General features: G+C 40.7%; 1 protein-coding gene across 1 annotated transcript; it reads left to right on the forward strand.

Moving 5' to 3' along the window:
* Nucleotides 1–523: 523 nt before the first annotated feature.
* On the forward strand, nucleotides 524–16,136 carry mxra5a (matrix-remodelling associated 5a). The gene is made up of 8 exons (XM_040123129.1): nucleotides 524–665; nucleotides 972–1,186; nucleotides 1,368–1,497; nucleotides 3,287–3,677; nucleotides 3,864–7,877; nucleotides 9,563–10,481; nucleotides 10,596–10,922; nucleotides 12,450–16,136. The coding sequence occupies exons 2-8, from the start codon at nucleotides 996–998 to the stop codon at nucleotides 14,038–14,040; spliced, it is 7,563 nt and encodes a 2,520-aa protein (XP_039979063.1). The 5' UTR covers nucleotides 524–665; nucleotides 972–995; the 3' UTR covers nucleotides 14,041–16,136.
* Nucleotides 16,137–16,738: the final 602 nt, after the last annotated feature.

The raw sequence follows: 16,738 nt of genomic DNA on the forward strand, positions 1-16,738 counted from the left end.
GCAACAGAAAGTCTTTTTGACCCTTAAACTCTCCCAATCATAAATATGTTATTTTTTACATGTTGTTATATCCTGCCTTGTCAGCAGCAGCACTTGATGCCACAATTTATCATTTATTTAGCTTTAGATATCCTCCTGCTTCTCCCATCCAGCTGGTCTTGAAACTGTTAGCTTTTCAGGTTAATCTAATTTCTCATGGTTTCAATATGACTTAATATATCCAGCGACAGTCATCCGGCATTCATGCACTCGGCAGCATAAGAGTGTGTTTGGCTGTATTACAGTATCATATTCTTAGTCAAGTCCCATTAAAAAACTCCTACTGAAACTCCCCTCAACCTCTTATGTCCTATCGAAAATCTTGTGGCTCCTCCTGCTGCGTCTCAAACGTGTTCGCTCGAGAGTCTCCTACGCTTATTCCTCACCGGAGGTCCAAAGCTCACACTGTCATTTCGGAGTTTTTTTTACATTAAATCTGTGCTGACTCTTTACTTTTCTTTCTTTCTTTCTTTCTTTTTTTTGTAGCACAAAGTTTCTTTCCTTCGTCTTAAAAGTTTTTGATAGTTTTTCTTCTATTGTTACTTCAACTGTGCGGTTTTTTGACTTCATCCATGTTGAAATGGAATATGAGGAGTTCCCTAGAGAGAGGCTATCAATGGTTTGAGGTAAGAGCATCTATATTTCATTAAAATGTAATAAGCTAAGGTTTATAAAATATTTAGGAAGCACTTTGGTTGAAACTCCGCTGCAGCCCAATGTGCGTAATTTACCGGAGTTGATCAGTGATGGAGTCACCCCGAAACTTGAGCCAAACTCGGGTCAGCACTTCAGTAAATTTCGAATTATTATGTCATCTGAGATTGTTTCATGCTCATTCCAACTTTATTTTCACAAGACTATAATAATTACAATAGCAGCAGATTCAGCGTTGGTAACACTTACTGCCGTTATTGTACTGGTTACATGGACAGCTGCTGTGATTGCTCCTCCCGCGGATGAAGATGGACCCCCCCGCCGTGTGCGTCCTCCAGACCCTGCTGGCGCTGATGATCTTGCCCCCTGCTGTCTCCGTCTCCTGCCCCTGGCCCTGTTCCTGCCCCCAGCCCACTGAGCTCCACTGCACCTTCCGCTCCCTTATCACCATCCCAGCCACTGTATCTAAATATGTGGAACGCATGAACCTGGGGTCAGTCCTTGGCATTGACTTGGCATGACTGTTATTTTTTTATACAGCCAGTGATTACATTACAGTCTTAATGTAGTATAAGAAAAAAAAATATGGCAAGTAAATACCCAGGCTAATGTTTTGTATCTCATAAATGGGTTTATTGTTTATCATTCTGCCCATTCTGGTTTTGTTGTTTCAGGTTCAACAGCATTAATGAAATCTCAGAGAAATCACTGGCTGGTCTGAGGAAGCTCGAGCTTCTGATGGTTCATGGAAATGACATCCACACTCTACCTGATGGAGTGTTCAGGGACCTCATGTCACTGCAGGTACACTGGCTGAACACACCATAAAAATGTAACCTGGGAAAGAATGAATGAATGACTGAATGAATGTTGGCTGTAGCTCAGTATCTCAGTGTCCCCTGAGATACACTATGTCTGACATTGAACCCCAGTGAAGCACTACATCAGTTTCTTTGTGTTGGGCTTTATTAAGGCCTCTTGTCATATTTTTGCACAGATATTTGCATGTTTTGTTTATTTTTACCTGATTATGATATTCTATAATTCCAATTGCCCATAATATTATAAGTGCCCCTGTGGAGTCTCCAAATGGCTGACAAAATAGAATGCTAAACTTCAGTGCTAGAATCATCACATTTGGCACAGGATGTGTCAAGCTTTGTGACTATGGCTCTACGGTGTTTCTAGGCTCACCAGGTAAAATTGACCTTTTCAGAGGATACTACCTTCGCATTTTTTAATAAATTAAAAAAAAAAAAAAAGATAAACCTGAAACCTGAACCTGGACCACCCACTCAATTGTAAAAATGTCAAAATATTCTTCAGTTGGAATGTGAATCAAAAGGTGAATCTAAATCATAATTTAAAAAGATCCTTTGGATAATAAAACCTCTAATAATAACTCTTACCTACATAATAACTTAAAAACTGTATGAGAGAAATACAGAAAAACATATTATATAAAAAATATGTAACATTTAAGTCCAGATTTTCCCCTTAAAGTTCGTTTAACAGATAATCACAAACTATTCAAACAGTATGTTTTCTCTATGCAGTGATGGAAGAAGTACTCTGTTTACTTAACTAGAAGTACTAATACCACACTGTCAAAATACTCCACTACAAGTAAAAGTGCTGCATTTAAAATCTTACTTAAGTAAAAGTATGTAAGTATGTAAGTGTAAAAATTTACTTAAAGTATGAAAAGCAAAAACTACTCATTGTGCAGCACAATGGTCCGAGTTAGTCTTTTACTATTATATATGAAGGTTTAAAATTAATATTACTGCTGCATTAATTTGTATGTTGCAATTTACTGATGTAGATGATTAATGTTGAGCTAAATCTAACAACTTTATATACTGTTGGGTAGTTTAATCTACAGCAATGCATCATATCCTATAAGATTATGATGTTGGTAGCATCGCTGACCTATGAGAACCATGTCAACTTTTCATGAGCTCAGAAAAACAGCCGTTTTCAGCTTTCTGACAATTTTCAGTTAATCCGAGGGGGTTCTTAAATAGTTTATTTGTCTTAAGAAGTAGGAGAATTTTCTCAACCCATAAAGGAACACTTCAATTCAAAATCACCACATGTGGAGATACATGGTTTGCACTGGACAGGAAGGGGTATGAAAAAACTGTCATCTGTAAAGTAACTAGTAACTAAAGCTGTCAGACAAATATAGTGAAAGAAAATGAAAATGAAGCGAAAAGTACAATATTTGCTTATAGTGGAGTAGAAGTATAAAGTTACATAGAATAGAAATACTCAAGTATCTCAAATTTGTACTTAAGTACAGAACTTGAGTAAATGTACTTAGTTACATTCCACCACTGTCTATAAGTGCTTGTTCCAGACCCTCACTGTCACTGTATATGAAGCTAAAATTTAGGGAAATATGGCTACATCATTTTATTAAATAGAAATATTCTAAATGTGTTGTTGAATATTTCTCTGTTCATCATAAAATATGGGAAAATCTGGGATCTGATGATTGTCTGTGATTAGGTGTGGTAGGGTTAAAGAGATTCATAATGTCATGATTACTAATGGTGACTTTCTTTCTCCTTGTTGCTCATTGCTTTAGATGTTGAAGATTAGTTACAACAAGCTGAAGGAGATCAACAGACATACCCTTCAGGGTCTGTGGTCTTTGGCCCGGTTACACCTGGATCACAATCGATTAGAGTTCATCCATCCAGATGCCTTCCAGGGCCTCACCTCCCTGCGACTGCTGCAGCTGGAAGGCAACCAACTTCAGCAGCTGCACCCAGCAACGTTCACCACCTTCACTCTAATGAGCCACTTCCACATTTCCACTCTAAGGCACCTCTACCTTTCAGACAATGGACTGACGTCACTGCCCTCCGGGCTGGTGGCAACCATGCCTCAGCTGGAGAATCTGTATCTCCATGGGAACCCATGGAGCTGTGACTGCAACATGAGGTGGCTCAATGTCTGGGATAAAACCTCACCAGGTTAGACATTTAATTTCTGGACTGCAATTTCATGTAGACATTTCTGTATTATTTTGGTAAAGGATTAGTGAAATGAGACTTTAGAGTGTGTCCAATGAATTATAGATTTGGAAATTCAATTATGATAATTCAAGACTGCTTCGTGGTCTTATTTTACAACATTTTTCTTATATTCTTTTGCTCCAGGTGTATTGAAATGTAAAAAGGACAGGGCCCTTCCTGGTGGACAGCTGTGTCCTATGTGTTCCTCTCCCAGGCACCTCCAGAAGAAAGAGCTCCAGGCTTTGGAGAACCTGGTCTGCAGCAGCCCCGTCATCAGCTCTCCTCAGAGGACTTCTCAACCTGAGGACACTGAAAGTGAGGTCATGACCACAGACAACTTCAGGGAACCATTTGGAAGCATCTCCCTGGGCCTGTCTGATGAACATGGGAATGAGGTGGATCTGGAGTGTAGTATTGGCGAGCCAAGAGAGATTACCAAGATCAATTGGGAGCAGGTCAACCAGCTCCAGCTGGCCTCCAACATCACTTTGTCAGTGGATCTCGAATGTCCTGTTGATAGAGAAAAGTATGAACGACTTTGGAGGCTAATTGCTTACTACAGCAATGTGCCAGCCCACTTACAAAGGGAGATTATGCTCAACAAAGAGCCTCATCCAACCTATGTGTATAGACAGGACTCTGAGAAGGATGCCCTTTACTACACTGGTGTTAAAGTTAACGTCATGGCCCAGCCAGCATGGCTGATGCAGACATCTGCAGACCTTCAGCTGAACAGACTTCAATCATCAGCCAAGATGGTAAAATTGATCCTGAGCACGGACCTCTCAGAGACAGTGGAGGCGGACCTGGTACAGAGGCAGAAAAGGACATGGGTCCTGATTGAGTCAACAAACACAACTCATAAAGTGCTGAGTGCTATCCTGGGAAGCCCAAGTCAAATTTACTGTAACGTGCACAGTTCTGGCCAACCAGTAATTCAATGGATGCTGCCAGACGGCTCCAAAGTGGAGGCACCATACAGAAGTCCAGACAACAGGGTGTCTGTGTCCAGTGATGGAAGGCTGGTCATTAAATCCGTCAGCCACACAGACACAGGAATTTACTACTGCATTGCCAAGGTTCATGGAGACCTGGCTGTCCTGCCATTCCATCTGACAGTACAGGAATCTTCCAGCCCTCCCCCAGGAGAGGATGCCTCAATAACACCCACTGAGGGATTTTCAGGGAATCCCATTTCCCTGCCTTGCACAGCATCTGGCTCCCCTGATGCTGAAATTAACTGGATTCTACCAAACAACGACATAGTTAGTTTCCATGCCAAATCCTCCAGAGCTTTGGTCTATTCCAACGGCACTCTACATATCCCACAGACTCAGTTATTTGACAGTGGTTATTATAAATGCATTGCCATGAATCAACATGGTGTGGACACACTTGCTGCAAAAATCTCTGTCATCAGGCGCAAAGGGTTCGTAAGGCCTCTGAGGAAGTTTCTAGAAAGACCTCAGTCAGCCTCAGGGGTCAACACTCAGATTAATGTCCTCACAGAGGATCCAGAGGAGGCATCAGGCGACACTGAAGTAACTCAGGAGGTTTCTCCAATGAACCGGAAGGATCCTTTGAGGAGAAGAAATCCAGGAGTTGTGGCCCCAGGAAGGAGGGGTCTCCATCCATCGAGGAATATGTGGCGGAGGCCACCAGTGATTCGAAAACCAACAAGTCCTGAAGACAGGAAGAATATAGTTGAGAGCAGGAGGAGGATTAATATGACAAAGAGTAAAATAGACCCAGAGAAATGGGCTGATATTTTGGCCAAGATTAGAGATAGAAATGCTCAGAATACTGTGACACCACTCCTGGTTCAGCACACTACGGAGAGGAGACTGACAGAGCAGACAACACAGTCACAAGAAACTATTGAAGGATCATCGGATGGCGTGACTGGGCAGGAGAAAGAGAACCAGGATTACCTAACAACACCACACACTCCAGTACCACATACACAAATGAAAACTAATAAACAAAATACACAAGGCCAGGGAACCCATGTGACATCTAATCATTACAATGCACATAATACACATGATATGACATCAAACAGTCAGCACACACACATCATACACGCTACATCAGAGCCACACACAATGCAGACTACAAACAATGTAAGGTACACAACCCCTGATACAAACGGGGATCTATACATAACTTCAAGCAGTGTATTTTTCCTCCCACAGACCACATCTGTTCCACTACATGCTGTCACTTACTGGCAGGCAAACACAAACAGTGCAAGTAGCAGCAGTACATTTTCTCTACAAAAGAACCATAGCACAAATAAAGATGTTGATGGAGTCAAAACAATTGATTGGTCCAAGGCATTGAAGAAGAGCAGCAAAACAGATAGACCGAATACTGTTGCAATCTCTAATAATGACAGAAAGCTTTCCTCGAACGGAAGTCAAATTATCCTTTCAGTCAACCCAAATGAATCAGAGACAAGCCAAGAAGAAAATGGAAAATATCATAGTGAGACTGCAACAACATCACAGCTGCATACCCAGCCAAAGGACACAATTGATGACTTGGATTCTAAAACAATGATCACAACAGCATCTCCAGCAACTACACTTGTGCCCACCACTACAAGGAGGAGACCTGAAATGCAATTGCCCCCGTTTGTCCGACAGCCTAACTCCAGGAGAAAGAATGGGGATCGGAGGAAAAGACCAAACAGAAAGAAACAAAAGCTGAATGACACCACCCCGTTTATTGCCACCACACCTGCAAATGCTCTGCTAGCAAGCGTCAAGACCACTGCCTCTACACAGCTAAAAATAGAACCATTAGAAGTTACAACAGCCAAATACAATACCACTGTGCCTTTCACCAGTAGCCAAGCAGCGTCATTAGGCAGACTGAGTCATAAAGAAAGCACAGTCTCCAGGCATTATAACAAGGCAGCCACCAAACCCTCTTCACTACCAACTTCTCCCCCCAAATCTAAGGACAGCCTTCTACCCCCAGCCAAACCACTGTTCAAAAGCACATCCGTGGCACCATCATTCCCAACTGCCTCTACAGGAGTGGGTCAAGGAAAGATGAGTCCTCAAACAGCCTTAAGAATCTCAGAGAATGCGTCTCCTCGGGAGTACTTGGATATGCTCACGTCAACCACTCAGCAGAGGTTTATGGGCAGCCCTATTCCAACTCCTTCTACTACAGGAGACCGTGGACCTGTGCCATGTTCTGACAATTCCTCTGGGTGTTTTCACACTGCAACAGTGCAAACAGATGTCAAGGTCAATCAATCAGACTATCAATACACACCAACTGAAAAGGGTGGAGAGATGCTTGTGAAAGAAACTGGGATGCATTTTTCACTGCTGCCGTCCCTATCTGCCTCAGCTACTACATTGATCGAGCATGAAATCAAGACAAGTTCTGGATATGCTTCAGGTGGCAGTATGCATTTTGAGGGTGATTCAGAGACAGAACAGGTTACCACAAAGAAATCTACACAACTTGAAAGATATAATCATAGTTCTAGTCAAAATAACACCACAAGCAGTGAGTCAGAGGTAGATTGGAATCTTAAAGAAACTGTAAACACAGGAGTTATTGTTGATGCTCCTATCACAATTACCACCATAACAACACCTCCACCTGGTACATCATCAAGGCCTGATCCTGTGATCCCATCAAGAGAAGTGCCACATGTCACACTACCCAAAACGTCCTCCACAGGAGCTAAAATGGGACCTTTGCTGAAGTACACTACCCAGGAGGCTCCTAGGATCACAGTCAACCATGGTCAAGAACAAATCAAACCTATAATGACCACATCAGAGTCTAGGAGAATTTCAGACCACCATCCTGCAACCCAGTCACCTGACCATAAACTGACTTCCCCTGCCTTAGAATTGACCAGTGGGCAGACAATCAAGCCGATGGCCAATCCTGCCCCAACAATTACTGCAATCCAAACTAATCCATTCAGAGAGAGACTACTAACATCTATTCCAGATTTGTCCAGAATGCACCAGCTACCTGGACAAGGATCTGTTCCAAGAGGGAAGCCAAAGATAATTGAGAAGAATTTCCAAACTGTCACAGTGAAAGTTGAAACAGATGCTCAGCTTCCCTGTGAGGCTAAGGGAGAGCCAGAGCCCTTTCTGTCATGGACTAAAGTTGCTAGTGGTATGTATGACTCAAACTCAAAACTAAGCTGTACATACATTTTTAGGACAGCCTTGGCACTTCCTTCTTTACAAACACTGTTATGAAAAATTGTATTTTTATTAAATAGAATAATTTAAATATTTAAATAATTAAAAATATATTAGTTATAATCTAAAACCCCCAAAAATATTTTGACCCCGCACAGATGCCAATACAACAGTATGTAATTAAAAACATTGTATCTGTTAGCTGCTTGTTATTGTGACATATATAGATAAAGATATAGATATAGATAGATAAAACAAAAGATGTGTGTATGGACACATATATCACTTAGTAGAATGTCTGCTCAATTTGCAAGGTTTATGTCTTTGTTGTTAGGGGCTCACTGTGGTTGGACAATCATCATATGTAAGATACGTTTTCTATATGTTTATGATAGTACATCTACGGTATACATTACAGCATGATGTTCACAAATGACCTCAAAGAAGGATGAGGATGAAAATGACAAAATGTGACACCACAACAACTTTTCCTTTGTTTCTCCGGTTACTTTATTATTAATTGGAGTAATTCTCAAGGGTGCAAAATTTGTCATGTATGCAAAAGGATACAGTAACAGCTTAAGGTATAGTTTCATTTGGTTCTAGTGTACAGCATTAACAGTACAACCTTAATAAAAACTCCAGATCAAGATAGGATAAGAATGAGAAATACAAACGTGACATATTAGATGTATTATGTATATGATACATAAGGAAGAATCCACCACCAGCTCCTTTGATATTTTTTATAACTGTACAAGTGGGAGTAGATGATCTTGCTTATAAATGGACAATTTGATAGCAATCGAAATTAGCCATATCGTTAGACAGAATGTTGATAGTAATTCATTCTGCAAAACTCTGGATTACGTTCAATTGCGTCATTATTAGAATTTTTTTTCTTCTATCTCTAATATCTGCACAGGGAAACCATAATAGGGGTGAGAAAACATCATTGTTATGGCAAATATACTATGTTTAATGTATCCATAAGGGTAAATCACTTGGGTAAGGTTAGGGAATGATTGTGGTAATAGTTTTAAAATTTTTAACATAAATTGAAGGACACAATATTAATTCTGGTCTCCTCCATGAAAGTGGGACGTCATACACATCCATCCACCAATTCAACCCCACCTCCACACACTTACTTTTCCTTTTCTTTATAAAAAGACACTTTTTCCTGCATTGGCACTCAACTGTGACCACTGGAATTATCCAATTTGAATGCAATGCAAAGGATAAATCGACTTAGCAAAATACAAGCATTATATATTTTAGGACAAGACTGTTTTCATGGAAATACTGTGTTCTCGCTGTTTTTTTCTACTTTGGAACATAGTAGACAAAAGTATAGCTATTTTCCTACTAAATGCTGAGTTAAGTAAGTTAACCTATGAATGAATCTACACCAAAGATTTCCTGCAAGACAGAATTAAGTATTCTCCTTGAACATGGTATACATTTATCTGTAAGATATATGGCGACCACACAAAATGATTATGTTTTTGTACACCCTGTAAATACTACACTCATTTCACCTACAGTATATTGTTTAATTTCTTTTCTAATTCCAATAATTGTTCATCTTAAATTTTAGCCTGTGTGTGAGGAAACACTGTGATATCTGAAACCTCTGTCTTTCCATTCATGCAGGGGCAAGTATTGCTCAGAACACCAGGGTTCAGAGGTTTGAGGTCCATACAAATGGTACATTAATCATCAGAAACACACAGCACATGGACGGGGGCCAGTACCTGTGTATGGTCCAGAACCAGTATGGTACAGACAAAATGGTGGTCAACCTAGTGGTCATGTCTCAGCATCCGCGGCTGCTGCAGCCTCGGAACACAGACATCACAGTGCATCTAGGAGAAAAAGTGGATTTGGAGTGTAAAGTTGAGGGGCACCCTATGCCTAGAGTCACATGGGTGCTCCCTAACCATGTCCACATGGCTGCTACCCCATTTGCTGTGCCCCTTCAGCAGCGTGTGGCTGTCTTGAGTAATGGAACCCTTCGGATCAGACAGGCCAGTTACACGGACAGAGGAATCTATAAGTGCATTGGCAGCAGTGCAGCTGGAACTGACACTGCCTCAGTCCATCTTTATGTTTCAGCATTGCCACCTGTGATTCAACAAACACAAAATGAAAACACCACCCTCCCAGAGGGCAGCCCCGCCTACATCCACTGCACCGCCACAGGTGCCCCTCAGCCTATCATCCGCTGGATCACACCTGATGGCGTACAGCTCACTGCTTCCCAGTTTTTTACTGGAAACAATATTATTGTCTTCCCCAATGGGACCCTCTACATACGGGGATTGGGCCAGGGAAATGCTGGGAGATACGAGTGCTCAGCCAGTAACGTAGTGGCAACCAGCAGGAGAACGGTGATCTTGACCACAAGGAGGTATCCGTCCTCTTCCAAGGCCAGTATCACCTCATCATCCCCCAAGAGAAAAGATGTGATATACGGGAGTAGGCTGCTTCTCAACTGTGTGGCATCCGGAGAGCCAGATCCCTGGATCATCTGGCGGACACCCTCTAAAAAGCTGGTGGATGCTCAGTACAGGTAAAAGAAAATTCACAAGCTAATTAATCATTTTTCTACATCCTCAACTAAATGTTTAAATGAATGCTTATGTTTATTATCCTATGAATGCTATTGTTTCTATTATTTTTGTAGTTTTGACCCCAGGATCAAGGTCTTCCCTAATGGCACTATAACCGTTCATTCTGTGACCGACAAGGACAGTGGTGACTACTTGTGTGTGGCACGTAACAAGATGGGTGATGACTATGTTCTGTTGAGGGTCAACGTGCTGACAAAGCCAGCAAAAATCGAACAGAAGCAGCAGCGATCCAGTCAGCAGGTGGTGTATGGTGGAGACTTTAAGGTGGATTGTGTGGCCTCTGGGCTCCCCGACCCTGAGATTAGCTGGGCACTCCCAGATGGCACCATGGTGAACCCAGTCAAACAGAGAGACCGTGTCAGTGGAGGACGTAGTCGCAGGTATGAGCTGCTGCTGGCCTGTATCTCAAAGGGAGTCCAGCTTAGTCTGGCTCTCTTTGAGCTACCTGTCTACCTGAGCTTAAAAACCAACAGGTTAAACATGTTAAAAGAAATCTAAAATTTCTGCTAACTTTGCAATTAAAAAGACTTTTTTGTAAGAGGAATTGCATTAAAATGTAGGTAACCAACCTTGATGTTTTTGGTCACTTTTGCAACCATTTGAAGATACACACGGATTCTTACATACATTCCCAGTGTCTGATGCTGAACCAGACTCCCTGATACACAAATGAAGAAGATCAGGGTTTGCAGCTCATGACTGATGCTTACAACAATGTAATACAGACAAAGACTGTCATCACCTCATATACCCTCTTGTGTTGATCCAAATGTTGCAGTTTAATAAAATCCATTCAGATCTACTGAATCAACTAAAGGGCTTGTTGTAAAAGTTGTAGTTTGTGGTGACACTGAATGAATGAAAAAAATTACATGTAACAATTTCAGAAATGTTTATAGATTTGGTAATTACATGCATTTTGGAGATCAGCCAGCCATCAGCAAAGTCACTGCAAAGACAAGAAATTCCCAGCTGTCTTTATTGTAAACACTACTGTGTTACAAGCTCTTGTTTGTTCTTGTCTGTGTTTACATCACTTCAGTACAGTCCAACTGTACCATGAAACTGATTTGACGTTTAGATTCATTTCTTTCTCTTAAAAAAAATAGTGTTTCTTAAAAACACAAATCTTTTGTCTTATTTAACAACAGACCTGCAATTATTCAATTAAGACATTTAAAGATTCATTAGAAATGTCCCTATGCCATTACCTCATCAAATGAAAACTGGGCTGATAATTATAATTGGAAAGTACTCCCTGACTCTGTGCTACAGCGGCAGCACACCACCCTAACATTAATGACTTTCACTTCCACATGAATTACTTCATGAACCAATTTTTTCATGTGCTAATACAATACAAAAACTCCTGCTACGACACATGGAAAATACTGTAAATACTACTTGTCAGTCTATTAAAATTGGGTAACGTTTCCCTCTGACACATTATAGCCGTCTGAACACAGAAAATAAGGCTGAAAGAACCACCACTACCAGTACCTTCATTGTGATCTGTCTAAAAAAAAAACTAGATATATACAGAACCTACATGACTAGTATGCAGAAAACACACACTTTCACAGTCAGCTGTCATACATATGGATATAAAATTCTTGTGTTTGATCAGTTGATATTTCTAGAAAAAAAGAACACCATGTAAAAAAAGCATTGTTTTTTATTTTCATCTGTATTTATGCTAGATATTATTTCTTCAGTAAGAAAAGAACTATGCACGACAAAAGTCAGTCATAATGTGTGATGTCTAAATTTTAATAACCACATAATTCCATATAATTACATTTTTTTCCATTAATGCACATAACGTGTAACTGACAGCTTCAGTTGTCAAAGTTTAACAATCTGTATCCCTCTCCTCCTCTTCATTTCCCGGACTGTATGTACTGTAGGTATCTGGTGTTCGACAATGGTACGCTGTATTTCAACGATGTTGGCATGCCAGAAGAAGGTGACTACACCTGCTACGCTGAGAACCAACATGGCAAAGATGAGATGAAGGTCAGAGTCAAGGTCAAGATTGCAACATTCCCACCAAAAATCCAAGATAAAGATCGAAAGATCGTCAGAGTTTTCTACGGTGAGACCATTACACTGAGATGTAACGCCAAAGGGGTACCAATGCCGGTCATTGTATGGATATCCCCTACAAACAGAGTGATCTCCCCTGCATTAGACAAATACCAGGTCCTGGACAATGGGACACTGGTGGTTCAAAAGGTCCAACGTTTTGATGGAGGTAACTACACCTGCATGGCCAGCAACAGTGCGGGACAAGACCATAAAGTCATCATGCTGGAGGTCCTGGTAACACCTCCGATGATCAACGGCCTAAGAGAAACTGCCAGTGCTGTCAAGGTAACCGCAGTCCAGGATCAGCAGAAGCTGGTGGACTGTGTGGCAAAGGGAATCCCCACCCCTCGCATCATGTGGGTTCTACCAGGAAATGTAATCCTCCCCGCACCGTACTACAGCAACAGAATGACAGTTCACCAAAATGGTACCTTAGAAATCCGGTCACCCAAGAGGACAGACTCGGGGCAGCTGGCTTGTATTGCTCGTAATGAAGGAGGGGAGGTCAGGCTGGTAGTTCATTTGGATGTGAAAGAGGTTGTCGAGAGGCCAAAAATTAGAGGCCCAGAAACAGATAGCCGGTCACTGACTGTTGGGAATGCTATGACTTTGAATTGCTCCTCTGAGGGCTCAACACCACCTCATGTCACATGGATCCTACCCAACGGCACACCTTTGCTTAGTGGTGCTCGATTCTCTAAGTTTTTTCATCAGCCTGATGGCTCTTTGATCATCAATAACCCATCTGTTGGTGAAGCTGGTACGTACCGCTGTCTGGGGCGTAATTCTGGAGGGCTTGTAGAAAGTACAATCACTTTGTCCCTGGGGAGAAAGCCTGAGATCAACAACAGATACAACTCTCCTGTTAGCATCATGAATGGGGAAACACTTTTGCTCCATTGTCTAACCAATGGCAAACCCCTCAGACTAACATGGACGCTACCAAGTGGGGTTGTCCTCAACAGGCCACAGAGAGCTGGACGATATTCTATACTGCCCAATGGGACGCTTGCAATCCAACAAGTATCAGTCTTTGATCGGGGATCCTACGTATGCCGAGCTGCAAATGAGTATGGTAGTTCTCTGCTCTCTGTATCGGTAATTGTGATTGCATACCCACCACGAATTACCAACGGCCCTCCCTCTGTTACTTATGCTAAACGTGGAGTTGCTATTCAGTTGAACTGTATAGCAACTGGGATTCCCAGAGTGGAGATAGCATGGGAAACACCTGATAAAACCCGCTTGGCTGTCAGTGCACAGCCACGCCTTTTTGGAAACAAGTACCTCCATCCGCAAGGTTCCCTCATTGTCCAGAACCCAACACAAGGAGATGCTGGCATCTACCGGTGCACAGCTAGGAATGCCATTGGCATAGACACTAAAGCTACATTTCTCAATGTGTTCTAAAGAATTTCACTGTTCATCATGGTCATTGCCATACTGTATGCCCAAGCAACTGCCTAGTTAAAAGCAGCTACTTTCTTAATGATCCAAATGAAAAACCTGCTGTCACCATGAATAAAAAATTAGTTGATTAAAACCAGTAGTGGTGCTTTGAGTGTGTGCTGTATAAAGGTCAAAGGTTGATGGTATTTTGTGTACCATAGCTTACCTTTTCCACCATTTTGTTTATAATCCACTTCACTGGGAAATACTAATGGGCCTCCCTCCTTTGGTTATCTTTCGATCATTTTGTTGTGCAATTTACCTTTAGGCTAATGACTTTTATAATCGCTTTGAACAGTACAGTATATCACCCTTTACCAAATGATTTCCACTTCACTAGTAATAATTGATAACTGGAAAATGATTGGTACCTCAGTTACCTGCAAAGGCCAAAAGTAATAAAGCAAAATTTAAATTAAACCTATGGGCATATTTCTAAACTTTAATTTCAAATTACTAAGGAAGTGGGGCACACAAGTGTACAACAAGTGTCTCTGTATTCTTACCATTCTGGGAAAAAAAATACCAATTAATCAGGGACCAACTTCTGGTCTTCTATGCCATAAATCCGTGGAATCCTGTGACGACTCAGTAAATAGTACTTAAAGTGCATAATTTGCCACAGATAATGTTGATTTCATTTTGTTGAGATAGAAAGTATTCTGAAAGTACTTAACTCCAACAATGTTAAATTCTTAAGGTTAGCATCAATTAACATAAATTGTTCAGATATGTGAATATACTTCATTATCTCGAGCCTCATCAAAATACACTTATTAGCTATTAAAAGAGTTAATTAACACTCATTGGAAATCTTGTCTTTGCTGACCTCCAATGGTTTAACCTCTCATCTTGCTGCTATACTGATCACTGATGGGTGTGGTCTGCTGTTAATCGTGTTGCTGAAGAACCATCTTTAGGTGAAATGTTAGCATTCAGAGTTCATATGTACATGTATCATATACATTTGGTTGCTTAACATGCTCAAAAATCATGGCAAGTTTTTGTATAGGCCACACCTATTTGTCAGCTCTCCATAAGAAAACAGAATATAGCATAGAACAAATTAATTAAGTTTGGGGGAGTAAATCCAAATATGTAATGTAACAACTCCGGTGAAGACTAGATGAGATATGTAGGGGGTTATAAGAAGTGTAAAGCAGAATATGTCAGAAAACCTTGTGTAAGTGAAAATGGGTGTGGCCTAATTAGGTAGATACATGGTGGGCCAAGGAATCTGGGGCAAAAATAAATTACACAAATCCTCCTTCTATGCCAGTTCTGGAGTTATTAATGTAAATACGTGCTTTACAAATGGCCACATAATAGTGCTACAGTATTAAACTATTTTATAACAACCCATAAAGTAGTAAAAAGTGGAATCTGCGTAACCCAAACTTAAAAATTCATGTTTTGTTTTCTTATTTTCTTCAACAACTTTGTCCTACACAGCAAGTGGTAAAGTAACAGTTTATAAATGATCTCAGCCTGTGCCTCTATAAGCTCCACTCAAAGTGTTTCACATTAAAGCAATTGATCCTTTGGCTCTGTAGCATCCTTATTTGTACATGTAGCTCTGCTTTGATGATATAGTACAGTTGCTTCTGACAATGAAAGATTATGTCAAGCTGGAATGAACTGCAAAGCTTCTCATTTTCTTACTAGGAAATATTTTTTAACTTAATAACAGAATTGATTGAAAATATGTTGCTGGCATGATTTGAGACATCTGTTGGTATCTTTTGCCTTTTATAAATGTCGATCTTAACTATTTTCTGTGTTTCCATTATTGGAGTCAGATATTTTAGTAACTTTGTTTCCTGCTCTCAGTGGTGTAAATTTGTAAATTATGTCTTTTAACAGACAGTGATGCCAAGAAATTTCCCCATAGTATAATAAATAATTTCCACTCCTCTCTACTAAGCTCAGAAAGCTCACAAAACAGAGGGAGGAAAAGCAAAAGACTGGGAAAAATGATGACTCAAGAATTTTTGCCACTGTACTATAAATGACATCCACGAGTGAGAATATTTTTTTTTAAATAACTTGAATAAAGCCAAAAAAGGTTCAGGAAACATACAGATGTTTGTGACATATTTCGTTCTTCACAATGCAAATATTCAAAGGTAAACATACTTTTTGTTCAGCCAGCCTTAGAGAGCAGAACCCGGATAAATATCTGTGAAAATACTCAACTTAGCATTTTGGATGAAGGAAGTAGGTCATCATTACACTCGAAGACTAGAAACTTGTAATCATTGCTCTGGGAATGCAGCCGCAGTCTTGTCTTCCAGAAAGAAGAAACATCTGGAGCCATGAGGAAATCCCCCATTAGTTCAGCAGATTCAGCCTGAAAGAGTCACTCTTTGGGAAGTTTTAGTATCTGTGACTCCTTTTGTTAAACCTGGCATTCATCATCAACAGTCCGGGCACTGGGGCTAACCGGCGCTGCACTTTGCTGCCTCTTTTAACGTCCACCGAAATTATCTTTAGCTTTCTTCTTGCAGATGAAGTCAAAATTTCCACCCTGAAAACTAATTAGACTGCAGTGATGAATGTTTTTACCCCATTTGGCTAAAGAAGTCTGACAGCTAAAGCAGACTGCTCACAGCACTCCACTTTGCCATGACCTCTTTTTGTTATAAAGGTCTGTTTGTGA

Source organism: Xiphias gladius, unplaced genomic scaffold, assembly GCF_016859285.1.
Source record: "Xiphias gladius isolate SHS-SW01 ecotype Sanya breed wild unplaced genomic scaffold, ASM1685928v1 HiC_scaffold_1476, whole genome shotgun sequence".
Taxonomy (NCBI): Eukaryota; Metazoa; Chordata; class Actinopteri; order Istiophoriformes; family Xiphiidae; genus Xiphias; species Xiphias gladius.

Excerpts from the sequence above, each read along its gene's own strand:
- mxra5a (XM_040123129.1), top strand. The coding sequence starts at position 996 with ATGAAGATGGACCCCCCCGCCGTGTGCGTCCTCCAGACCCTGCTGGCG. Across the intron at positions 7,878-9,562 it reads ATGGACTAAAGTTGCTAGTG|GGGCAAGTATTGCTCAGAAC; the intron begins GTATGTATGACT and ends CCATTCATGCAG. Across the intron at positions 10,482-10,595 it reads CTGGTGGATGCTCAGTACAG|TTTTGACCCCAGGATCAAGG; the intron begins GTAAAAGAAAAT and ends TTATTTTTGTAG.